Consider the following 26,759-nt stretch of genomic DNA (forward strand, 5'->3'; position numbering starts at 1 on the left):
TTTGCAGGATCATCTCCTGCCTTCCTCCCACCGTCCGGTGCGCTCGCACAGAGCGGGCCTCCTCAGGGTGCTGTCAGCCAGATAGTGTCGGCTGGTGGCCCGCAGGGGGAGGGCATTCTCTGTTGGAGCGCCAACCCTCTGGAATGAGCTGCCCACCGGCCTCAGGATAGCCCCGGACCTCTCCTTCCGCCGCGAATTAAAGACGTGGCTTTTTCGCCATATGGGCTGAATCCGTAGGGGGATTCTAAATATTTCATAATTTTAATTTGATTTTAATTAATGTTAAATTGATTTTAACTGCTTATGTAATTCTCTGTCATTTTTGTAAGCTGCCCTGAGTCCTACGGGAGAAGGGCGGCATATAAATTACATAAATAAATAAATAAAATAAATAAAACTGTCAGTTCAGCAGTCTTTCCCATGATCGTGATTCCTACTGAACCAGACTGAGAGGCCATTTAAAGGCTCAGGAACCCTTTGCAGGTGTTATGGCTTAATTAGCTGATTAGAGTGGGACACTTTGAGCCTGATCTGTCCCCGTCTACACACACACACAAACACAGCCAGCCGAGGGTTAAGAAAGTACTTGGCACGCACACAGGTCGTTATCTCAAACTTGGCAACAATATAAGCACCGTCTGCCAAGAGCTTTACTGCAACAGATAACATGAAATTACATACGCATTGCAAATAGTCCAGCAAAACAATATCCCTTCGGCAGCTTCAGATGTTGTTCAAGTGACTAGCCAGAGTTAGTTTTTGTTCGTCACAGAGTTTTACCAGCCACCACCCTCTCTTATATAGTCTCTGGGGTGTGGTCCAGTGACTCAGTTCTAATCCCTAGCACGCCTCCTTAACTGCTGCAACCGTTTATCACGCCTTCGTTGGCGTGCATCCAGGAACGACGGCTCTCCTTCCTCGCTCTCATCCGAGACATCTGGCTCCTCGCTAATCTCCTCTCCCTCGGCCGGCACCTGAGACAGTGCCAGAGGGGAGGGGCCTGGAGAGGGAGGCCTGGCTGACTCCTCTCCCTCATGTTCGGAGCCTTCTTCCTCCGATGAGATAGGCTCAGAGGGCGGGGCCACAACAGAGCCTAGAATATTGAACCTTTTCACAATATTCTAATTTTCTGAGATTGTGAATTTGGGGTTTTCATGAGCTGTAAGCCATAATCATCAAAAGTATGACAAATCAAGGCTTGAACTATCTTGCTTTGCATGTAATGAGTCTATCTCATATATTAGTTTCACCTTTTAAGTTGCATTACTGAAATAAATGAACTTTTGCACGATATTCTAATTTTTCGAGTTTCACCTGTAAATGAATGTTATATCCATTGGTCCATTGCCCAATGCATTTAACAGCTAAAGACTAAAGTGTGCATAAGATTCCCTTAATGTACAGGTCATCTTTGTTCCCTCTTGCATCAGGAAGACTGCCCAGAACACTTGAGTATAAATAAGTACAACAATGTTATCAATGGGAAAAAATACCTCACATTTGAAGGGTCTCTCTGTTGAGTGGACTTGTCGAACATGGCTGTTCAAATGGTCTGGCCTGTGAAAGGAAAGCAAAAAAGATGAAATGTGGTTTTCTTATTCTCTAAATGGGGTTGGGGTGATTCTACTTATCCACCAAAAAAAACCCTTGCATTGAGGAATCTGACATCTTATATTTGGGGGAAGACTAGAATAACAGAGTGATAAATTTCTTTCACAGGATTATATTTTTTAAAACTGGGAAGAATCATGTATACTCAAGAGCTGCAAAAGCAGCAGATATATAATAGGAACAGCCTTCAGAACTTTAGTTCCACTCTGGAAATTCTCATATGCACAATACATACTACTAGTGATGGAAAATATATATTTGACACTTTAAAAAATTAACTAATGAGAATTTAGATGATTATATGCTGAACAATTCATAAGGAATCAATCCATTAAATGATTAATCTGTAATGGATGTGTGGCAAATAGATATTAAATAAGTCTCATAAGACAACAGAGCAGAATAAATCTGTTGGATTTATGGAGGACGCATATGGAGCAAGCTAAATCTGGAAATTATAATCCTGGAAGTGAGAGACATTATGGTTTTCATGTGTCAGAACATTTACTATTAAAAAAGAGACTGTTTAACTACACCTAGTTAAATTTGAACTAATTTCTATAAGGCAATTTTGCTTTTAGCATTCATAATAATGGGAACAATTTGTAAATAGATTCAAGTGGTGTCTACTATAAGTATTAAATAAAAATAGACAAAAGGGATTCATTGCAGACAGTGGTACATCCTCTGTGTCTTATGCAATTCCTTTTGCTTCAGACTATACTTATATTTTGAATTCCATGACTGTCTTATTTAGCGACCATTTGCAATTATCACAGTAATGAAAAAATACTTTTACAACCAGTTCTCACATTTATAGCCTTCACAGGTTTGTGAAGCAAAGGAAAACTGAAATAAGATCATAGGCACAGTTGCAGTTTCATAGTGACTCCTTCAAGTACCAAACGTATCAGACTTTTTCTAATAAAAGTTTTTTATTATAAATTGGATGTTTAAAAATAGTGAAGATCTAATGTATTTTTGAATCCAGAAGAACCAATTCCTTTTATAAAACAAACTATAGGTACGTTAATTATTCTTTTTGTAAGGAGCTTTTCTTAGGGATTTCAAAGTAAAATGTAATAATTGACCACCCAGGCAATTTATTTGGGATGCAAAATTACAAATGCTTGGCATTTGCAGAATAGGAATATACTGTAAACATTAACTTATATTTAAAAAGCGAGGACATGGCTTCCATGGGGGGGGGGGGGGGAATGGAGAGTGAGGGTAGCAAATAAAAACCAAGGGAGTTTCTTGAGTACCAGAGCAAACTTTTTGATTGCTATTATCCATTTTTCCCTTGCCTTCCACATAACAAGGTGCAACTTTTATTCAGAATTCTTTTTCCAAAACAGCCAGAGAAATTTAATATCCCTATCATTATGCAAATAAAAGCAACACAACTCTTAATTTTATTTGCTAATATTTGTATCAGCTGGAACAAATTTGTAGGAATGTCTGAAAAACAGCAACCTGGCTAAGATTTTTGCATTTCTAAAGCAAAACACAAATCCTTATTCTTTGGAACTTGCCTTTAGGGCAAGTATGTAAAAAAGTGTAGTTCATGAGCCAGATGCATCTCATCTGTATCTGTTTGGTATGCAGGATCAAAACTGACTTCTTTGGTATATTTTAGAGTGATTTTAACAACCAAACACTTTAGAAGCAAAATCTTAGACCTGTTCAAAATCCCAATTTCCCTTTCCCTGCTTGTGTCCGTTTTGAATCCTGGGTCTTTCCTGCTTTTTCAGTTCAAATTTTGAACTGAAGAAATTGTGCACTGACTCTCGGTCTAACTACTATTTGAGATTTGTTTCTCACTTCTGTTCATGCCAGTGTTAAATAATTTATTTTTCTTATACTCTTATGTCCTAAATTAAGCAGTTTCAGTATTTTAGTCCACGGTATTCCAGACTCTTGCTATTTTATGGTTCTATTTCTTCTGTGCAGGTATTTGTTGAAATAGCCTGGAGTGCCAAAGTGTTTTGCAGTAATTAAAACTTTTAACCATAGTACATTGACAAATTTATAAGCTTGTTCCCAAAACAGTACCACAATGTCATTACTTGATATCCTTGCAAGGTTTTTTAGTTCTGAAAATATGCTATTTCCTTTTCCCACAAGCTGACCTCATGGTTTGCTGCTTGATCCAAGAATATTTTCTAATATGTAAAAATCACAGCCTGGAATCTTTTCAGACTCTCATTTTGAGGAAAATGTAAAACATTCCATGTTAACATGGAATTCAGAGCTAAAAACAAAGGTCTCCCAAATGTAGTATGCTAGCAATGACAAATTTTAAATTGTCGTCTCCCCTCCCTGCCCCCACTAATATTGTCTTAGTGTAGGCTTCTTCTTTATATGGAGAAATTCTAAGTCATCTACTCTTTTTTTTTTTAAATTTGATTTATATGCCGCCCTTCTCCGGAGACTCAGGGCGGCTTACAATGCGTTAAGCAATAGCCTTCATACTTTTGTATATTTATACAAAGTCAGCTTATTGCCCCCACAAACTGGGTCCTCAATTTACCTACCTTAGAAAGGATGGAAGGCTGAGTCAACCTTGAGCCTGGGGAGATTCGAACTTACAGTAATTGCAGACAGCTGGTGTTAATAACAGTGCTATCAGTCTGCTGAGCCACCAGGCCCTTAAGTAGTAGCCCTACTACTTAAAGGGCATCTTTTTTTAGAATGTCTTTGAAGAATTGTTTCAAATGATCAATCTGATGAGGTAATTTCACAGGTAATATCAAAATGAGTGTGCAATGGAATGGGTTTTAAATGGTTTTCCCATTTATTTTTCAATTCAATAGATCTTTTTATGTTTTCTGAGGTTCCAAACTTAATTCTTAGTCTGCCAAGATATCTCAATTCATTTTTGGTGCCTGGTGCACATAATGATCAGAAAACTGCCTCATAGATTCAATTTTAGAATCCACCAGAACTATGGCAATAATTGGGAAGCTTTCAAGGTTGCACTATCATTTGATAGCCACACCAAGGAGAAATGTGTTCTCACATTTGTTCACTATTCTTCTCTCAGCTGGAATTTATGTAGAATAAGGAAATTGTTGCTAAGGTTAATAATGAAAAGAAACCATAGATTTCCTAAGGAGTTGACTATTATGGGGACCCATAGAACTAAGTGTCTACCAGTGTCTCTTAGAATGTTATGTCAACGTATTAGAGAGATCTGGGGAAGTTAATAGAGGAAGGCTTGATCTGGCCCACAAACTTTCCTAGATGATTTGGGAATTTGCAGTCTTATATTATTATACCTTCCTAAGTCAGTTTGGCATGTATGTGTATCTTAGTCTTTACCAAAAAGGGGAAATATTTTTCTCAAATTTCTCATGCAACCACTTCAAAAATTCCTGTATGAAGTGCATCCTCCCTGAACCCTCAACTCCCTCATACCGAGAGAAACTCTTCCCACAGTGGCTGCAGATGTACGGCTTGTGCACAGCACCGTCATGTGAACGGACATGATAGCTCATGCGGTCCTTCCGTTTGAACCGTTGCTGGCAGACAGGACATTGGTAGGGCTTCTCATCTGAATGTGACAACTTATGCCGATTGAGATGGTACACATCCCGGAAGGCTTTCCCACACATCTCACAAGCATGGTTCTTCCGGATACGTTTGCCTGATGCTGTTGTGGTCACTAGGCCTGCACCTGACCCTGCAGTGTTTCCAGTACCCTCAGCAGGGGCAGGTGTTGCTGGGGCTGTACCACCGATGGCAGAAACGCTAAGCAAGCTGAGGGGAACCATAGTGGGCATCTTCATGGTTGTGGGTCCAGCGCGAGAAGCTTTTGCTCCTGTGTGTATAGCTTCATGGCGCCGCAGGTTGTAGCCATTCTTGAATTCTTTAGCACACAGGGAGCAGATGTAGGGCCCTTTACTCTTCGGTTTCTTCTGGGCCTCAGCTGCCTGGAGGTTGGCAGAAGCTGCCTGTGCTGTAGGAGCTTGCGTGGTCTGAGTGGGTGGCACTACCTGCCCACTCCCACCTTCAGAGGCAGAAGGCTGCTGCTGTTTCAAGGCAGCTGTATCTACTGTGGAAGCAGCTGGTGCAGAAGCAGTGGCAGCAGCAACCACAGCTGCTGCAGCTGCTGTTTCTTGTGCTGCAGCCAAAACAGGCAGGAGGTCCACTTGGAGGGACTCAGCAGGGGTAGCTGTCTGTTGGGGAGGAGCAGTTGTGGTGGCAGTCTGAAGAAAGAGAGATTGTATAATTGAGTAACATAGTGATGAACAATCAAGACTGAAACCCTACAGTAATCTAGCAACTTAAATACAAAGGTAAGTAAATTCTTACTTCAAAAGTAACCATAGTTTTTACTAGCAGAAAGAGCTGGATTAATCAATATGCATCATATGTTACTAAACAGAATAAAAGCAAATTCTTTGTTTTTAATATACTAATATTTGAGGGTATGTGGAGAATTTCCCTTTTCCACTCCCAGAATGTATTACATTGTCCCACTACTGAGACTAAAATAGTTTCCTTATTGCATAACAGGTAAGTGACACGGTATGTGTATTTAAAATTGATTGTTTATAAATACAAGGAACAAAATCAGGATGTGTGCAATATCCTTGGAATAAGAGTGGAAGAAAAGTAGCGGGCTTTTGTCTATGACAGCACAGAAGAGGAAGTAATTCCACAGTTCAGCAGAAAGATATTGTAGTATGTTGAGTACTATCCTGTTTGTTTTCCAGAGAATGTCTTTCTCTACACTAAACTGAGGCAATCAGTTTTAAAGTGTGTACAAACAGGAAATAAGTAGGAAAATTATCTCTACATTATTGATTCTGCTCTAGGTTCAGCTAGAGAAATAATCCATATGTGCCACAAGGCCTTAACTGTCATCTAGACTTAAGGGTATGTAGCTGTGCAGATGCCCAAATGATGCATTTATGCTTTAATACCTGCAAGGCAGAACAATCTTATTTTTCTTATGGTTTTCTCCACCAGGAGGAGCGATTCAGACACTATGTATTAGAGATTAAGTTCATGTAGTAGTACTCTCTAGATCAGGGGTGTCAAACTCAATTTCATTGAGGGCCGCATCAGGGTTGTTTGATCTTGGGGGGTGCCGGGGGTGGGGAGGGCATGGCCAGTGTGGGTATGGCCAGGTTGACGTCACTTGTGTCGGGGGCACCTGTGGCCCAAGCTCTCTGCCAGCGAAAATGGGCTCCCCCCCGAGCTGCTTTCGCTGGCAGAGGGCTGGAGGCCATTGTGGCTGAAAACAGAGCTCACGAGGGCCGTGCGCAGCCCTCCCGAGCTTCATTTTTGCTGGCAGAGGCACTGCGGGCCGGGCTTTCGCTGTTTTCAAGGTGGCCCCATGGCCCAGATCTAAGCACCCTTGAGTTTGACATCCCTTCTCTAGTTAATTAATGCTTTTTGACTAGGTTGAACTTACCTATTATACTTTTTACCAAATGGTTGGGAATTTCTATGTACTGCACTGCAAAGTGAAAATGCAGGCATCCTGCATTATGAAAAAAAACCACTGTAGTTTATAATTATTTTTCTATTTAAATAATGCCTACTAGTTTTAGTTCAGCATTCAATACCATCATTCCAGACACTCTTCTAACTAAGCTAAACCAGCTAGAGGTACCTGAACACACTTGTAAGTGGATCATAAGCTTCCTAACAAACAGGAAGCAGCAGGTGAAGCTAAGCAGAATCACATCAGATACCTGTACAATTAGCACAGGGGCCCCCCAAGGCTGTGTGCTCTCCCCACTTCTCTCTGTATACCAATGACTGCATCTCTAATGATCCATCTGTTAAACTACTGAAGTTCGCAGATGACACAACAGTGATCAGTCTCATTCGAGACAACGATGAATCCGCATACAGACGGGAGGTTGAACAACTAGCCTCGTGGTGCGACCGGAACAATCTGGAACTGAACACACTCAAAACCGTAGAAATGGTGGTAGACTTTAGGAGAAACCCTTCCATACTTCCACCTCTCACAATACTAGACAACACAGTATCAACAGCAGAGACCTTCAAATTTCTAGGTTCTACCATATCGCAAGATCTAAAATGGACAGCTAACATCAAAAACGTCATCAAAAAAGCACAACAAAGAATGTTCTTTCTGCACCAACTCAAAAAGCTCAAACTGCCCAAGGAGCTGCTGATCTAGTTCTACAGAGGAATTATTGAGTCTGTCATCTGCACTTCTATAATGCCTGGTTTGGTTCTGCAACCCAACAAGACAAGACACCGACTTCAGAGGATAATTAGAACTGCAGAAAAAACAATTACTACCAACCTGCCTTCCATTGAGGACCTGTATACTGCATGAGTCAAAAAGAGGGTTGTGAAAATATTTACAGACCCCTCCCATCCTGGACATAACACCTCTCCTGCGCGAGCTGCATTGGCTCCCGGTGGTCTTCCGGGTGCGCTTTAAGGTGTTGGTTCTCATCTTTAAAGCGCTCCATGGCTTAGGGCCAGGGTATTTGCGAGACCGCCTGCTGCTACCGATAACCTCCCACCGGCCAATACGCTCTCACAGACAGGGCCTCCTCGGGGTGCCGTCGGTCAGGCAATGTCGGCTGGCGGCCCCCAGGGGGCGAGCCTTCTCTGTGGGGGCACCCGCCCTGTGGAATGAGCTGCCTCCTGGAATACGATTGATCCCGGACCTCCGGACCTTCCGTAAAGCCCTGAAGACGTTTTTATTTCATCAAGCCGGCCTAGCCTAAATGGTTTTTTAATTGGGATTTAAATTTTTTGGATTTGGGGTTTTAAATTTGGGTAGCCAATGATTTAATTCTTTTAATTATCTTAACTTTTGCATTTGTATGTTTTTTAATTTTGGCTGTTCACCGCCCTGAGTCCCTTCTGGGAGAAGGGCGGTATACAAATTAAATAAATAAATAAATAAATAAATAAATAAACTGTTTCAACTCCTACCCTTAAAACAACGCTATAGAGCACTGCACACCAGAACAACTAGACACAAGAACAGTTTTTTCCCGAATGCCATCACTCTGTTAAAGAAATAATTCCCTCAACACTGTCAAACTATTTAATAAGTCTGCACTACTATTAATCTTCTCATCGTTCCCACCACCCATCTCCTCCCACTTATGACTGTATGACTCTAACTTTGTTGCTTGTATCCTTACGACTTATATTGTTTCCTGATTGCTTATTTGTACCCTATGACTATCATTAAGTGTTGTACCTTATAGATTCTTGATGAATGTATCTTTTCTTTTATGTACACTGAGGTCATATGCACCAAGGCAAATTCTTTGTGTGTCCAATCACACTTCGCCAATAAACTATTCTATTCTATTATTCTATTCTATTCTATTCTATTCTATTCTATTCTATTCTATTCTATTCTATTCTATTCTATTCTATTCTATTCTATTCTATTCTATTCTATTCTATTCTATTCTATTCTATTCTATTCTATTCTATTCTATTCTATTCTATTCTATTCTATTCTATAATAGGGGGTGGCGGTTATTATAAAGGAAGGTCTGGATCCAAGGTAGACCACTGTTCCACAGATAGCCGGATGTGAGTCCCTTTTTGTGAAGTGGGGTCGTGGAGTACAGATGGGCTTGTTGATCACATACCTGGCTCCCTGCCACGTGGCAACGGCCCTGCCCGAGCTGCTCAACGTCATAGCCGAGGTGGCGGTTGATACCCCCCGACTTGCAGTCATGGGGGATTTCAACCTGCCATCTATCGATGAAACGTCTGAGGTGGCTCGAGAGTTCATGGCTTCCATGACGGCCATGGACCTTACTCAGTTAATTCATGACCCCACTCACACAGGTAGACACACTCTGGACTTAGTTTTTGTCTCTGGTCAGTGGTTGAGTGGCCTTAATATAGGGGATATAGCCATCGAACCCTTGTCATGGTCTGACCACTTGTTCCTTCGACTGGACTTTCTAACCGCTGCACCCCGCTGCAGGGAGGCGGGACCGACCAGGTGGTTCCGCCCCAGGCGCCTGATGGATCCTGATAGGTTCCAGATGGAGCTTGGGCCATTCCCTGAGACTCTGGCTCATGACTCGGCTGAAGACCTGGTGGCCGCCTGGGATAGTGCGGCCGCCGGGGCCTTGGACCGTGTCGTGCCTTTGTGGCCTCTGACCCGGCACCGAACTCACCTAGCTCCTTGGTTCTCCGAGGAGCTGAGGGAGATGAAGCGCCGGAAAAGACGCCTGGAGAGTAGTTGGAGGACCAGCCGCTCCAAATCCGACCAAACACTGGTGAGGTCTCATATTAAGACCTACCTAGTGGCGATAAAAGCAGCGAAATCTAGCCATTTTGCCGCTCTTATTGCATCATCAGATAATCGCCGAGCCCCCCTGTTTAGGGTGACCCGCTCCCTCCTCCATCTGGAAGCGCGGGATGACCCCTTGCAGGGTCGAGCTGAGGATTTTGTGCAGTATCTGTATGACAAGATCGCTCAGATTTGGGAAGGGCTGGCCTCTGACTGGGTATGTCCGGACGGGATGACTGAGGCAGGTCTTGAGAGCGTTATCTGGGAGGAGTTCGATCCTGTGGCTCCCGAGGACATGGACAGGATCCTGGGACGGCTGAACGCGACCACATGTTTATTGGACCCGTGTCCCTCCTAGTTGGTACTGGCTTCCCGGGAGGTTACACGAGGCTGGCTCCAGAGGATTGTTAACGCTTCTCTGAGTGAGGGGGTCCTGCCGACCGCTTTGAAAGAAGCGGTGGTGAGGCCCCTCCTCAAGAAGCCCTCTCTGGATCCGGCTGTTTTGGCTAACTATCGTCCAGTCTCCAACCTTCGCTTTGTTGCGAAGGTTGTTGAGAGTGTGGTGGCGCAGCAGCTTCCCCGGTACCTGGATGAAGCTGTCTATCTAGACCCGCTCCAGTCCGGCTTCCGGCCTGGGCACAGCACGGAAACGGCATTGGTCGTGTTGGTGGATGATCTCTGGAGGGCTCGGGATAGGGGTTGCTCCTCTATCCTGGTCCTGTTAGATCTCTCAGCGGCTTTTGTTACCATCGACCATGGTATCATGTTGCACCGGTTGGAGGGGCTGGGGGGCACCGTTCTGCGGTGGTTCTCCTCCTACCTCTCTGACCGGTCGCAATCTGTGTTGACAGGGGGGCAGCGGTCGACCCCGAGGCACCTTGCTTGTGGGGTGCCACAAGGGTCGGTCCTCTCGCCCCTTCTGTTCAACATTTATGTAAAGCCGCTGGGTGAGATCATCCGTGGCTTCGGGGTGGAGTTCCATCAGTATGCTGACGACACTCAGCTGTACATCTCCACCCCAGGCCACCCCAACGATGCCCTTGAAGTGATGTCCCAGTGCCTGGAGGCCGTGCGGGCCTGGATGGGGAGAAACAGGCTCCGACTCAACCCTTCCAAGACCGAGTGGCTGTGGCTTCCGGCGTCCCAATATAGCCAGCTGGTGCCATCGCTGGCTATTGGGGGCGAATCACTCACCCCCACGGAGAGGGCTCGCAACTTGGGAGTCCTCCTGGATGCATGGCTGTCTTTAGAAGACCATTTGACGGCCGTGGCCAGGGGGGCTTTTTATCAGGTTCGCCTGATACGCCAGTTGCGCCCCTTTCTAGATTGGGACTCCCTACGCACGGTCACTCAGGCACTCGTCACCTCCCGCCTGGACTATTGCAACGCTCTCTACATGGGGCTCCCCCTGGGGTGCACCTGGAGGCTCCAGCTGGTCCAGAATGCAGCCGCGCGGGGGATTATGGGAGCGACGGGGCGCTCCCATGTGACACCTCTCCTGCGCGAGCTGCACTGGCTCCCGGTGGTCTTCTGGGTGCGCTTCAAGGTGTTGGTGACCACCTTTAAAGCGCTCCATGGCTTAGGGCCGGGGTATTTACGAGACCGCCTTCTGCCACCAATAGCCTCCCACCGGCCAGTACGCTCGCACAGAGTGGGCCTCCTCAGGGTGCCGTCCGCCAGACAGTATCGGCTGGCGACCCCCAGGGGGAGAGCCTTCTCTGTGGCGGCGCCCGCCCTCTGGAACAACCTCCCCCCAGAGATACGTATAATATCAGACCTCCGGATTTTTCGTCGGGCCCTGAAAACTTATTTATTTCAACTATCCGGGCTGGCTTGATCCCACAGTTTTGGGTTAAATTTTAATTGATTTTAAATTGGGTTTGTTTTAAATTGCGGCCAAAAATATTTAATTATTTTAAACTGTTTTTAAATTTTGTATGTTTTGTTTTTATTTTGGCTGTTCACCGCCCTGAGTCCTATTGGAGAAGGGCGGTATACAAATTGAAATAAATAAATAAATAAATAAATAAATAAATAAATAAATAAATAAATAAATAAATAAATTCTATTCTTCTGTTCTGTTCTGTTCTGTTCTGTTTTAGTTTCCTGGAGAAACACTTTTAATTCTACCTTGACGTTCTCAGTGCTGCAGAACTGATAGGGAGCTTATTTTCAATCTTCTAAGATAGATCTGTTTATAATTTATCCTGAAGAATTTTAGTAATAAAAATTTAACTTAAAAATATTTATTTTTACCAGGCACCGCTCATCACCTGCCCAATTTCATCCCAAAAGTGAAGCACGGTGGTGGCAGCATCATGCTGTAGGGGTGTTTTTCAGCAGCAGGGACTGGGAGACTGGTCAGGGTTGAGGGAAAGCTGAATGGAGCAAAGTACAGGGATATCCTCCATGAAAACCTGCTCCACAGTGCTTAGGACCTCAGACTGGGCCTAAGGTTCATTTCCAACATGACAACGATCCTAAGAACACAGCCAAGACAACACAGGAGTGGCTTACAGACAACCCTGTGAATGTCCTAAAGTGGTCCAGCCAGAGCCCTGACTTGAACCCTATTGACCATCTCTGGAGGGACTTGAAAAATGGCTGTCCGCTGACCGTCGCCATTCAACCTGACTGAGCTTGAGAGGATTTGCAAGGAAGAATGGCAGAAAATTTCCCAATCCAGGTGTGCAAAACTTGTCGTGTCATACCCCAAAAGACTTGAGGCTGTAATTGCTGCCAAAGCTGCTTCAACAAAGTACTGAGTGAAGGGTATGAATACTTATGCCAATGTGATATTTCATTTTTTCCTTTTAATAAATTTACAGACATTTCTAAAATTCTGTTTTCACTTTCATTATGGGATACTGAGTATAGATTAATGAGAAAAAATGAATTTCAACAACTGTAGAATCAGGCTGCAGCATAACAAAATTGATAAAAGTGAAAGGGTCTGAATACTTTCTGAATGCAATGTAAGTGTCCAGATCAGACATTTGTTCGTAACTTTGAACAAATCCTCTAACTTTAATTGGAAATAAATCCCAGTGAGTTCAAGAAGATATAGTCAAAAAACGGACTTCCGGTTGGCATCGCAGGCTTCGTGGACGGTCTCCTTAGACCACCAGCCCCGTGACTTTGTAAAAGCCGCTTTGACAGCGCAAATCGGCTGTCTGGCGGCTGAAAAACCTCCCCTTCGGGAAAAGAAGAAGAGGAGAGCCAGTGGGTGAGAGTAGAGCTCCCCGAAAGTCCTCTGGAATAATTCCAGAGGCTTGGAGGGTGAGAGCTCCCCAGTCAGCCCGCCAAGAAGCTCCGAATCTGGGACGACTCTGTGTAAGCAAAGCTAGAAGCCGCGTCCGATCCTGCTGTCAAAAAGTAAGTTTGATTGATTACAAGTGCAGGCAGAGCGGAAACAGGAGAACAAGCCTTAAAAGTAACAGAGCTTAACTCCGGACTTACTTCGTTTCAAACTGAATTTCTTTGAGCTGGAGGCTGAAGATGGCGTCTTTGTTATGGTTTTGAAAGTGGAAGTCAGAAACGAAAGTGCTTATTGAGAACTTTGTACTGGGAGAGTGGATTAAAGCTGCTGGGAAGTGAGAGCTTGTGGAGAAAAGACTATTTTGCCTGATAAATTAGAGACTATAAATTACAAGCATTTTAAAGTTGCTCAAGGGACTTTGTGGCTTTGAAAAAAAGATCTTTTTAAAAGAAAAAAAAAGATGGCTTCTAAACAAGTTAAGCCAGGAGTTGTTAAAGGAGGGGGAGGTTCTCCAGTTGTGTCAGTGGTGACACAGAAAGCACAACTTCCGGCTGATTCACAGAGTCAGGAGGCTGCTCTTAATGTCTTCAAAGAATTTATGAAAGAAGCCATGAATAATCAAGCAACAGCAATGAAAGAAGCTATGAATAATCAAGCCACAGCAATGAATAACCTAACAGTACTTGTGGAAGGGAAATTAAAGAAAGTTGAGGAGGATATAAAGTCAATTAAAGAAGTGGTTGCAATAAAGCACGATGAAATAAGAGATGATATTGTTTATGCTGGAATATTTGGAATATTTGGAAAAAAACAACCAGGTCCCTGCAGCGTTCATATTTTTGGATGCAGAGAAAGCATTTGATCGATTGAATTGGCAATTTCTGTTTAAGATAATAGAAAAAATGCATTTTGGGGAGTATTTTATACACTCAATTAGAGCAATATATCAGGAACAAACAGCACAAATAATAATTAATGGAGGTCTAACAGATGTTTTCAAAATTGAGAAAGGTACAAGGCAGGGTTGTCCTTTGTTGCCATTGTTGTTTATTTTAACTTTAGAAGTTTTGTTGAATAAGTTACGTGACTCTGATAAAATAAAAGGAATTGTAATTAGACAGCAGGATTATAGATTAAGAGCGTTTGCAGATGACCTGGTTGTTACTTTATCTCAACCTATAGAAGTGGCTCCCTATATGTTGGACATAATAGGTCAATATGGTAAAGTATCTGGATTTAAAGTAAATCAACATAAGACAAAGATGATAATTAAAAATATGTCCATATCTCAAAGAGAAGACTTAGGGAGAATAACGGGGTTTGAAATAGTTAAAAAGGTTAAGTATCTAGGAGTATATATTGCAGCCTCAAACACGAAATTGTTTAAAAACAATTATGAAGTTCTTTGGCAAAAAGTACAGAAAGAAATGGAAAATTGGAAAAAGCTACAACTATCATTACTGGGAAGGATAACAAAAATGAATGTATTACCTAGGTTTTTATTTTTGTTTCAAATGATACCAGTGCTTAAGAAAGATGAAAATTTGATGGAATGGAAGAAAGGGGTTAATACTTTCATCTGGGGTGGGAAGAAATCAAGAGTGAAACTGAAAATTATACAGAATATACGTGAGAGAGGAGGTCTTAAAATGCCTAACTTAAGATTGTACTATGAAGCAGCTGCTTTATCACAAATTAGCGACTGGTTTAACTTAACTGAAGAAAGAATGTTAAACATAGAAGGTTATGATTTGTTATATGGATGGCATGCTTATCTGTTGTATGAAAAAAAAGTGGATAAAGTGTTTAAGGGTCATATACTTAGAAATGCGTTGTTGAGGGTTTGGAAAAAGTATCAATATAAGCTAAATTATAAGATACCCATATGGGCAAATCCCAGACATGCAATAGAAAATATAAGTATAGAGCAAAAAACAGAGGTGATTACTTATAAAGAGCTTCTTCTTTTGGAAAGGGGTAAGCTGCAACTGAAATCTTTAGATGTATTAAAAGAAGAAGGCATAATTTATACTTGGTTTCAGTACAGTCAGCTTCAAGCTAGATGGAGGGAAGATCAAAAAATTGGTGTTATGCAAAATGAGGAAAATCTGGTGAAACAGATTAGAGATCAAAGTCAGATGCATATTAAAAGGTTGTATAATGCTTTATTGGAAATAGATTCAGAAACAGAATTGGTTAAGGATTGTATGATAAAATGGGCACAAAACTTTCAGGAACCAGTGATGATGGAAACGTGGGAAAAGATTTGGGTCAGAAATGTTAAATTTACGCAAGCACAAAATTTGAGAGAGAATTTTTATAAAATGTTTTATAGATGGCACTTAGATCCTAAAAAATTATCATGTATGTACTCGAATTTGCAAGCTAAATGTTGGAGATGTGAATGTGATGATGCAACCTATTATCATATATGGTGGACCTGTAAGAAAATCAAGGCATTTTGGATAAAAATTTGGTGGGTGATGCAGAATATTCTGAAAAAAAGGTTGAAATTTACTCCTCAATTGTTTCTACTGGGTATAACGACGGATTGTACAGTATTAGAGACTAAATTGATTTTGAACTTAATATCAGCAGCTAGGCTGTTGGTAGCGCAATATTGGAAGAAGGACTCTTTGCCTACTATTGAAGAGTGGATACTGAAAGTAACGAACTTAGCAGAAATGGCAAAAATCTCAGTGTATTTGTAGGACTATACACAAGAAAGATACGTATCGGAATGGAGAAGATGGATTGATTATATTCAAAATAAGTATCAGACAAGAAAATATCAAATAGCTTATGAATGAACGTTAAGTATTAGAAGTATTATGTTATCTATAGTGGAGTTAAGGTTTCAGGGGGGGAGTTAGTAGTCTGAGGATAGGTAGGTTAATTTAGCTTATGATTGTTAACTGAAATACCTTGTATTTTGCTCTGGGAAGTCTGGGGGGGAGGGTGGGATGAGGGGAGGGAAAGGGTGGGGGGAATATTGGGGGGGAAAATTCTTTTTTTCTGTAAAAATTTTCAATAAAAAAAAAGAAGATATAGTCAAAAAACATGGAATTATTATGTGTCACTAAAATGATGTAAATAACATGCCTTAGAAAAAAATGACCATAAAACACTACATAATCTTTGACCTACAATTTCAGAAGATGATGTGTTATCTATATTATTAACAAGCAGGCTTTAGTGCTTTTTAAATAAATAGTATTTAGATACAATCTTTAAAAAGCAACAAAACAATTTCTTGACTTAGATTATGACAATCTTACTTGCTTCTCTGTCCATGACAAAAGGTTGCCAAAATGGTAAAATAAACAAACCTAAGTCTTCCAAGATTACAGCTGTAACAGGGGAAAAAAACTCTTTCACTTGTTGCAAACATGGGTGAAAACTGCTACTTGTTCTTGTGGGGTACAAATAAAAATCCAAAGCAATCAAGCCACAAAATGAAGAGTAAAGGTGGGTAGACTTTGACTTATCCCTGAAAAAAATTGCTATTTTAGCTACAAGGTCAAAGACAGCTCCTGTTTTGCATACTATTTATCTACTTTAAGCAGAAAAGTTATGGATATGTTTATTCCTGCTTGGTAAATGAAGTGCCAATTGACTGACTTATGTGATGCAGCTATTACAGATGTATTGTGTTTTTGGATACTTCACCTCAAACCAAGTTTGGATAGTAAGTACATGGAGGCAGTTTTTCCTAGGGCTGAGCAACACTCATCTGTCAAGTATTTTGTCAGTATCAAACTTTTTTGCATTTTCCAGAAACACATTAACATTTTTGTTCAGATTGGCTTTATTCTTATATAATCATGAGGAAATTTTTAGGCTGCAGTTCTATTGGGAATTAAACCCCATTGAATATTTTATTTATTTATTTATTTATTAAGTTTTTATTAGTTAAAAATAACGAACAAACATAAATACAACAGTATAAGATACAAAACAAGTCATTACGACTTTCTTTTTAAAGTTATCACATCGGTAGACTATTTTTATATTCTTATCTATATATTTACATATATTTACATATAAAACAGTATGATAGATTCCATATTTAATTCGTTATGTTCCTTATTTGGTACTCAATTTTTGTCTCTAATTTGACCCCTCTTTTGTGTCTCTATGTTTATATTGCTTTCTTTTTCTCCAACCAGTTATACCATTTTTGCCATACTAAATAATAGTCTGCATTGTCTTTTTCTTGTAATTCTTTTGTAAGTCTATCCATTTCTGCACATTCCGTAATTTTGGTGATTATTTTGTTTTCCGTTGGTATGTCTTCATGTTTCCAGTTTTGAGCGAAGAGTATGCGAGCTGCAGTTAGTATGTGGATAATTAAATGACCCTACTCACATAGGTGGACACACTCTGGACTTGATTTTTGTCTCTGGTCAGTGGTTGAGTGGCCTTGATATAGGGGATATAGTCATCGAACCCTTGTCATGGTCTGACCACTCGCTCCTTCGACTGGACATTCTAACCGCTGCACCTCACTGCAGGGAGGCGGGACCAACCAGGTGGTTCCGCCCCAGGCGCCTGAAAGGTTCCAGACGGAGCTTGGGCCACTTCATGAGACTCTGGCTCATGACTCGGCTGAAGACCTGGTGGCTGCCTGGGATAGTGCGGCCACCGGGGCTTTGGACCGTGTCGTGCCTTTGCGGCCTCTGACCCGGCACCGAACTCACCTAGTTCCTTAGTTCTCTGAGGAGCTGAGGGAGATGAAGCGCCGGAAAAGACGCCTGGAGAGTAGTTGGAGGACCAGCCACTCCGAATCCGACCGAACACTGGTGGGGTCTCATATTAAGACCTACCTAGTGGCAATAAAAGCGGCGAAATCTAGCTATTTTGCCGCTCTTATCGCGTCATCAGATAATCGCCCAGCCGCCCTGTTTAGGGTGACCCGCTCCCTCCTCCATCTGGAAGCGCGGGATGATCCCTTGCAGGGTGGAGCTGAGGACTTTGTGCAGTATCTGTATGACAAGATCGCTCAGATTTGGGAAGGCCTGGCCTCTGACTGGGTAAGTCCGGACGGGATGACTGAGGCAGGTCTTGAGAGTGTTATCTGGGAGGAGTTTGATCCTGTTGCTCCCGAGGACATGGACAGGATCCTGGGACGGCTGAACGCAACCACATGTTTATTGGACCCGTGTCCCTCCTGGTTGGTACTGGCTTCCCGGGAGGTTACACGAGGCTGGCTCCAGGGGATTGTTAACGCTTCTCTGAGTGAGTGGGTCCTGCCGACTGCTTTGAAAGAAGCGGTGGTGAGGCCCCTCCTCAAGAAGCCCTCCCTGGATCCGGCTATTTTGGCTAACTATCGTCCAGTCTCCAACCTTTGCTTCGTTGCTAAGGTTGTTGAGAGTGTGGTGGCGCGGCAGCTTCCCCGGTACCTGGATGAAGCTGTCTATCTGGACCTGCTCCAGTCCAGTTTCCGGCCTGGGTACAGCACGGAAACGGCATTGGTCGCGTTGGTGGATGATCTCTGGAGGGCTCGGGATAGGGGTTGTTCCTCTATCCTGGTCCTGTTAGACCTCTCAGTGGCTTTTGATACCATCGACCATGGTATCATGTTGCACTGGTTGAAGGGGCTGGGGGTGGGGGGCACCGTCCTGCGGTGGTTCTCCTCCTACCTCTCTGACCGGTCGCAATCTGTGTTGACAGGGGGGCAGCGGTCGACCCCAAGGCGCCTTGTTTGTGGAGTGCCACAAGGGTCGCTCCTCTCGCCCCTTCTGTTCAACATTTATGTAAAGCCGCTGGGCGAGATCATCCGTGGCTTTGGGGTGAGTTCCATCAGTACGCTGACGACACTCAGCTGTATATCTCCACCCCAGGCCACCCCAACGATGCCCTTGAAGTGATGTCCCAGTGCCTGGAGGCCGTGCGGGCCTGGATGGGGAGAAACAGGCTCTGACTCAACCCTTCCAAGACCGAGTGGCTGTGGCTTCCGGCGTCCCGATATAGCCAGCTGGTGCCATCGCTGGCTATTGGGGGCGAATTACTGGCCCCCACGGAGAGGGCTCGCAACTTAGGCATCCTCCTGGACGCACGGCTGTCTTTAGAAGAGCATATGACGGCCGTGGCCAGGGGGGCTTTTTATCAGGTTTGCCTGATACGCCAGTTGCGTCCCTTTCTGGATCGGGACTCCCTACGCATGGTCACTCAAGCACTCGTCACTTCCCGCCTGGACTACTGCAATGCTCTCTACATGGGGCTCCCCTTGGGGTGCACCCGGAGGCTGCAGTTGGTCCAGAACGCGGCCGCGCGGGGGATTATGGGAGCAACAGGGCGCTCCCATGTGACACCTCTCCTGTGCGAGCTGCACTGGCTCCCGGTGGTCTTCCGGGTGCGCTTCAAGGTGTTGGTGACCACCTTTAAAGCGCTCCATGGCTTAGGGCCGGGGTATTTGCGAGACCGCCTTCTGCCACCGATAGCCTCCCACCGACCGGTTCGCTCACACAGAGGGCCTCCTCAGGGTGCCGTCGGCCAGGCAGTGCCGGCTGGCGACCCCCAGGGGGAGAGCCTTCTCTGTGGCAGCACCTGCCCTCTGGAATGACCTGCCCCCTGAGATACGCACGATATCAGACCTCCGGACTTTTCGTCGGGCCCTGAAGACACACTTGTTCCATCTAGCTGGGCTGGCTTGATCCCATCCTCTTAGTTTTTTAATCGAAATTCGGTTTTAATTGGGTTATTTTAAATTCGGGCCAAAATTATTTAATTGTTTTTTAAAATGTTTTTAAATTTTATATGCTATGTTTTATCCTGGCTGTACACCGCCCTGAGTCCCGCAGGAGAAGGGCGGTATAGAAATATAATAAAATAAATAAATAAATAAATAAATAAATAAATATTTTATTTCCTTCTCATAAAAAATTTCCGGTTTCATTTCCAATTTCTGATTTGTAATTTCTTCTATTTGTATCTTTATTTCCTTCCAATATTGTTTCGCATTTCGACATGACCACCACATATGGTAGTAAGTTCCTTTTTGTGATTTACACTTCCAACACGTTGGGGAGGTATTCGGAAACATTTTTGCTAGGCGCGCCGGGGGGAGGTACCACCGGTAGAACATTTTATACAAGTTTTCTCTGTAGGGTATAGACATTGTTAATTTATAATTTACATTCCATAATTTTTCCCATTTGTCCAATTCAATGCTATACCCAAAATTTTTCGCCCAAATTATCATATTTTCTTTTACCACTTCTTCTTCTAATTTATATCCTAAGTAATTATATATTTTGGTTATCATTTTCTCATCCGTTCCTTGTAAAATTTTGTCTAATTCATGTGGCTCTTTTTGAAATCCGAATTGTGCCAGGTCTGTCTTGTACCTGGATTCTATCTGTAGGTATGGCCACCAGCCAATGTCTATACCCTGTTCTTTCAATTCTTGTCTTGATTGTAACTCTCCTCTGCTGTTCAATAGTTCTTTGTAAGTTCTCATTTTCTCCATATCCATGGCGAAATATATGATATATCAGTGCCTCCATGGTCGATAACCATCCTGGAATTTTATTATAATGTATTTTTCTAATCTCTTGCCATGTTTTATATAGTGCTTCTCTAATGATGTGTTGTTGAAAATATCCGTGATGTTTATCTCTTCCCTCCCACAAAAATACATGCCAGCCTCTTTGCAAATCAAAACCTTCTAAAGTTAACATTCTTTTATTTTTAAGGTCTATCCAATCTCTTATCCAAATCAATGATGTCGCCTTATAGTACAATTCCCAATCTGGTAGTCCTAATCCTCCTTTCTCTCGTATATCTTGAAGATTTTTTATTTTAATTCTCGCCTTCTTCCCCTGCCAAATATAATTTGCGATCATTTTATTAAAATCTTTAAAAAAAATCTTTTCCTGGCCGAATCAGAATTACTTCGAAGAGATATAGTATTCTGGGTAATATGTTCATTTTGATAGATGCAATTTTCCCTAAAAATGATAGTTGTAGTTTGCTCCATGTTTCCAAATCTTTTTTTATCTGTTTTGTCAATTTGCTATAATTATCTTCTTTAATTGATGTTACTTTGTTGGTGAGCCAGATTCCTAAGTATTTTACTTTCTTTGCCATTTGTATTCCTAATTTATCTTCTAATTCTTTTTCCTGTGTATTTGTCAGGTTCTTCATTAATGCTTTTGTTTATTAATTTTAAGACCGGCCACTCTTCCATAGTCCTCTATTTTTGCTAACAATTTGGTTCCTGTTACTGCTGGTTGTTCCAAGATGAACACCACATCGTCGGCAAAGGCTTGTAATTTGTACTCCTCTTTTTTAATTCTCTGTCCCTTTATTTCTTTATCTTTCCTGATTTCATTTAATAAGATTTCTAAAGATATTATAAACAGTAGGGGGGATAGAGGACATCCTTGCCTCACTCCTTTTGATATCTCAAATTGTTCTGTCATATCCCCATTTATCATATTTTTTGCAGTTTGAGCGGAGTACATTTTCCTAATCATTTTTAAAAATTTATCGCCAAATTTTATTTTATTTTATTTTATTTTGAATTTGTATACCGCCCTTCTCCCTGAGGACTCAGGGCGGTGAACAGCCAAGTAAAAACATCAAGTACAAATATTAAAATACAGTTAAAATATACATATATAAATTTGGCCCCATTAATTAAAAACAATAAACAAAACACTTAAAAACACTTAAAAAATTAGGCCAGCCCGGCTTGCTGGAAAAGGAAGGTTTTAAGGGCACGGCGGAAGGCACTGAGGTCTTGGATTCTCCTTATCTCTGGAGGCAATTGATTCCAGAGGGTAGGTGCCCCCACAGAGAAGGCCCTCCCCCTGGGGGTCACCAGCCTGCACTGTTTGGCTGATGGCACCCCGAGGAGGCCCTCTCTGTGGGAGCGCACGGGTCGATGGGAGATCGTCGGTGGCAGCAGGCGGTCTCGAAGATAGCTAGGCCCTATGCCATGGAGCGCTTTAAAGGTGATAACCAACACCTTGAAGCGCACCCGGAAGACCACTGGGAGCCAGTGCAGCTCGCGCAGGAGCGGTGTTACATGGGAGCGCCAGGTTGCTCCCGTCACTACCCGCGCTGCTGCATTCTGGACCAGTTGGAGCCTCCGGGTGCTCCTCAAGGGGAGCCCCATGTAGAGAGTGTTGCAGTAGTCAAGGCGAGAGGTGACGAGGGCATGAGTGACTGTGCACAGGGAATCCCGATCAAGAAAGGGCCGCAACTGGCGGATCAGGCGAACCTGACAAAAGATCCCCCTGGTTACAGCCGTCAGATGTTCCTCCAAGGACAGCTGCCTATCCAGGAGGACTCCCAGATTGCGAGCCCTCTCTGTGGGGGCCAACGACTCGCCCCCAATAGTCAGTGATGGAGTCAACTGACTATATCGGGATGCCGGGAGCCACAGCCACTCAGTCTTGGAAGGGTTGAGCCTGAGCCTGTTCCTCCCCATCCAGATCCGCACAGCCTCCAGGCACTGGGACATCACTTCAAGGGCATCGTTGGGGTGGCCTGGGGTGGAGATGTACAGCTGGGTGTCATCAGCGTACTGGTGGTATCTCACCCCAAAGCCACGGATGATCTCGCCCAGCGGCTTCACATAAATGTTGAACAGGAGGGGCAAGAGGACCGACCCCTGAGGCACTCCACATATAAGAGGCCTTGAGGTCGACCTCTGCCCCCCTGCCAACACAAACTGCGACCGGTCGGAGAGAAAGGAGGAGAACCACCGTAATACGGTGCCCCCCATCCCCAACTCTTCCAACCGGTGCAGCATGATACCATGGTCGATGGTATCAAAAGCCGCTGAGAGGTCTAACAGGACCAGAACAGAGGAACAACCCCTGTCCCAAGCCCTCCAGAGATCATCAACCAACGCGACCAATGCCGTTTCCGTGCTGTGTCCAGGCCTGAAACCCGACTGGAACGGATCTAGATAGGATGTTTCCTCCAAGAATTGTGGAAACTGTCGCGCGACCACACTCTCAACAACCTTCGCCAGGAAGCGAAGGTTGGAGACAGGACGATAGTTGGCCAATATTGCCGGATCCAGGGACGGCTTCTTGAGGAGGGGCCTCACCACCGCTTCTTTCAAAGCAGTCGGCAGGACCCACTCACTCAGAGAAGCGTTAACAATCCCCTGGAGCCAGCCTCGTGTAACCTCCCGGGAGGCCAGTACCAACCAGGAGGGACACGGGTCCAGTAAACATGTGGCCGCACTAAGTCTCCCCAAAATCCTGTCCACATCATCCGGAGTCACAGCATCAAACTCCTCCCAGGTAACATTCTCAAGACTATTCCTCGTCACCCTGCCCTGATCTACCCAGTCAGAGTCCAAATCCCCCCGGATCTGAGCGATTTTGTCATACAGGTATTGTCCGAAATCCTCCGCCCTGCCTTCCAAGGGATCCTCCCGCGCTCCCGGATAGAGCAGGGAGCGGATTACCCTGAACAGGGCGGCCGGACGATTCCCTGATGACGCAATAGAGGTGGAAAAGTAGTTAAACTTTGCCGTCTTTATCGCCACTAGGTAGGTCTTAATATGCGACCTTACCAGTGTTCGGTCAGATTCAGCGAGACTGGCCCTCCAACCGCTCTCTAGGCGTCTTTTCCGGCATTTCATCTCCCTCAGCTCCTCGGTGAACCAAGGAGCCGCGATGGATCGACACCGGGTCAGAGGCCGCAAAGGCACGACTCGATCCAAGGCCCCACCAGCCGCCCGATCCCAGGCAGCTACCAGGTCCTCGGCCGAGTCGTGTGCCAGATCTTCAGGAATTGGCCCAAGCTCCGTCTGGAACCTATCAGGATCCATCAGGCGCCTGGGGCGGATCCATCTAATTGGGTCCGCCTCCCTGCGGCGGGGTGTAGCGGTTCGAAGGTCCAGACGAAGGAGTGAGTGATCTGACCATGACAAGGATTTCATGTCTATATCCCCTATAATAAGACCACTCAACCACTGGCCAGAGACAAAAATCAGGTCCAGCGTGTGTCCCCACCCGTGAGTGGGGCCATGAACTAACTGGGTCAGGTCCATGGCCGTCATGGAAGCCATGAACTCCCGAGCCATCTCTGACGTTTCACCAACGGACGGCAGATTGAAATCACCCATGACCATAAGCCTGGGTGTATCAACTGCCACCGTGGCTATCACGTCGAGTAGCTCGGGCAGGGCCGTTGCCACGCGGCAGGGAGCCAGGTACGTAAGCAGCAAGCCCATCTGAACCCCATGACCCCATCTCACAAAGAGGGACTCACATCCGGCAATCTGAGGCACAGTGGTCTCCCTCGGACCCAGACCTTCGTTAATAATAACCGCCACCCCCCCCCCGCCCCTCCCCTGGGCCCTCGGCTGATGGAATGCTCTGAAGCCTGGTGGACACATCTCAACCAGAGGGACCCCTCCCTCTGGGCCCAACCAGGTCTCCGTAATACCCGCCAGGTCCGCTCCCCCCTCTTGAATAAGATCGTAAATGAGGGGGGCCTTATCTACCACGGACCTGGCGTTGCACAGCATCAGCCGGAGGCCCAGGTCCTGAGTATCTGAGCCACCTAGTATCTGAGGGGAGCCTTGAGGACCGGGGCATGCAATCGCTCTCAAGTAGCGAGTGCGCACCCCCGGCAGAAGATAAGGTCCTCTGCTCCCGCCATATCTGCCCCTCCCATCCACCGTGCTGATGACATCCCCAATCCCTCGTCCTGCGCCCTCCAAACCGTTACCCTGTGCCAGGCTGGGCCCTGACCTAGGTGGATTACCCCCCCCATCACCTTTGGTCGCCCTCCCAGTTCCCCTTAAAAGATTATTAAAAACCCTAATTAAAAAACCCCTCAATCCCCGCTTTAAAACATGCCACCTCTCGGGGCTCCAAAGCCCGTCCTTAAGGTAGGCCTTCGATAGAGTGGAAGGCCATCGCCGCGAGAGGGGGGCATCTCGCAGCGCAAGCAAATCTGCCGAGGTATAAGCATACTCTCCAATTGCAATATAAGAAATTTCCAATTTAGATTATCAAAAGCCTTTTGTGTGTCTAAGAAGATTAAAGCCAATTGTTTATCCAAATTTTTCTCATAATATTCAAGAACGTTAATGATTAATCTCATATTATTTTTTGTCTTCTTGGAACAAAACCATTTTGATCTGAATGGATATATTCGTGGATAATTGTTTTCAGTCTCTGTGTAATAATCAGCATGAACAATTTATAATCCACATTTAACAATGATATTGGCCTGTAGTTTTTGATTTGTGTGAGGTCTGTTTCTTCTTTTGGAATGAGTGTAATGATAGTTTCAGTCCAGGATTTGGGAATTTGTGCTTCTAAAAGTGCATCGTTAAAGACTTGGAGTAAAATCTCGTCCACTGGATGTTGGCATGTTTTATAAAATTCTGTTGGTATACCATCCGGTCCTGGGGTTTTATTGTTTTTTTTTGCTTTTTCCTTGCCTCTATCAATTTGATCATAGTTATAGGTCTGTTCAATAACTCTCTCTTTGTCTCTTCCAACTTTTGAACACTTGTTTTGTCTAAATATTCTTTAATATCTTCTTCTCGAATTTCCTCTTGTTTGTAAAGGTTCTAAAAGAAATTTTTTACTATTCGTTTTTTGTCTTGATTTAAATGTACTTCTCCTACTTCATCTTGCAGCTGGTATATTGTTCTCTTCTCTTTTTCTTTTTTCAATTTGTATGCTAACCAGCGACCTGTTTTATTCGCGTGTTCGAAATGATTTTGTTTTACTGACTTGATTTTCCTTGCAATTTCTGTTTGTGTGATTAAATTTATTTTATGTTTGACAAGATTTAGCTTTCCTTTAATTATTTTATTGTGGGGTTCTTTCTGCAACTCTAATTCATATGCTGTAAGTTCTGTTAATAAATTATTTCTTTTCTGTTGTTTGTCTTTGTTTTTCTTTGCCATATACGCGATAGTAAGGCCTCTTATATAGCCTTTGGCTGTGTCTCATAGGTTTTGAAGTGAGGTTTGCTCTTTCGTGTTTATCTGGAAAAAAGTAATCATTTCTTTCTCGATCATTTGTGAGTATTCCTTATCTTTTATTATTTCATTATTCATCATCCACCTTCTTTGTTTTCGATATCCTCTCCATATCACTGTTATTGGACTATGATCTGCCCAAGTATTTGGTGATATTTCAATGTCTTTTATCTCTTTCCTAAGTTCTGAGGTCATCCAGGCCATATCTATTCTAGACCATGATTGATGTGGGCTAGAATAGAATGTATATTGTTTTACTTGTTTGTTCATCTCTCTCCATACATCATATAATTGTAATTCATCTGCCATGTCTTTGAATGTATCAGGAAGTGTTTTTTTCCTAGTTTTGTTCTTTTTATTGCTCTGGTAATCTTTTTCGGTATCCATAATCGCATTAAAATCTCCTATAATACAGATATTTTCATATTCCAAATCCTTGACTATTTTATGTATTTTTTTTGAAAAATTCACTTTGATTTCCGTTAGGTGCATATATCGATATTAATAATATTGTTTTTGATTCTATTTGTATTTCTATCATCAAAATCCTTCCATCTTCATCTGTATATATTTGCTTTGTTTTCAAATGTTTCTTAATGTATACTGTGATTCCTTTCTTTTTCTGATCAGCTAGTGAAGTGTAT

At 43.6% G+C, this 26,759-nt stretch overlaps 1 protein-coding gene across 3 annotated transcripts in view; it reads right to left on the reverse strand.

The window, feature by feature from the left end:
* Nucleotides 1-26,759, reverse strand: part of MAZ (MYC associated zinc finger protein) — a 70,076-nt gene that overhangs the window by 27,668 nt on the left and 15,649 nt on the right. For all 3 annotated transcript variants that reach the window (XM_070944479.1, XM_070944477.1, XM_070944478.1), the window contains exons 3-4: nt 5,032-5,822; nt 1,494-1,557 (exon numbers count right to left, since the gene is read on the reverse strand). In XM_070944479.1, the coding sequence (XP_070800580.1) occupies nt 1,494-1,557; nt 5,032-5,822 (855 nt within the window). The remainder of the gene's footprint in view (nt 1-1,493; nt 1,558-5,031; nt 5,823-26,759) is intronic.

This window comes from Pituophis catenifer, unplaced genomic scaffold (genome assembly GCF_029215685.1).
Source record: "Pituophis catenifer annectens isolate HBS135680 unplaced genomic scaffold, rPitCat1.0.hap2 SCAF_5, whole genome shotgun sequence".
Classification (NCBI taxonomy): Eukaryota; Metazoa; Chordata; class Lepidosauria; order Squamata; family Colubridae; genus Pituophis; species Pituophis catenifer.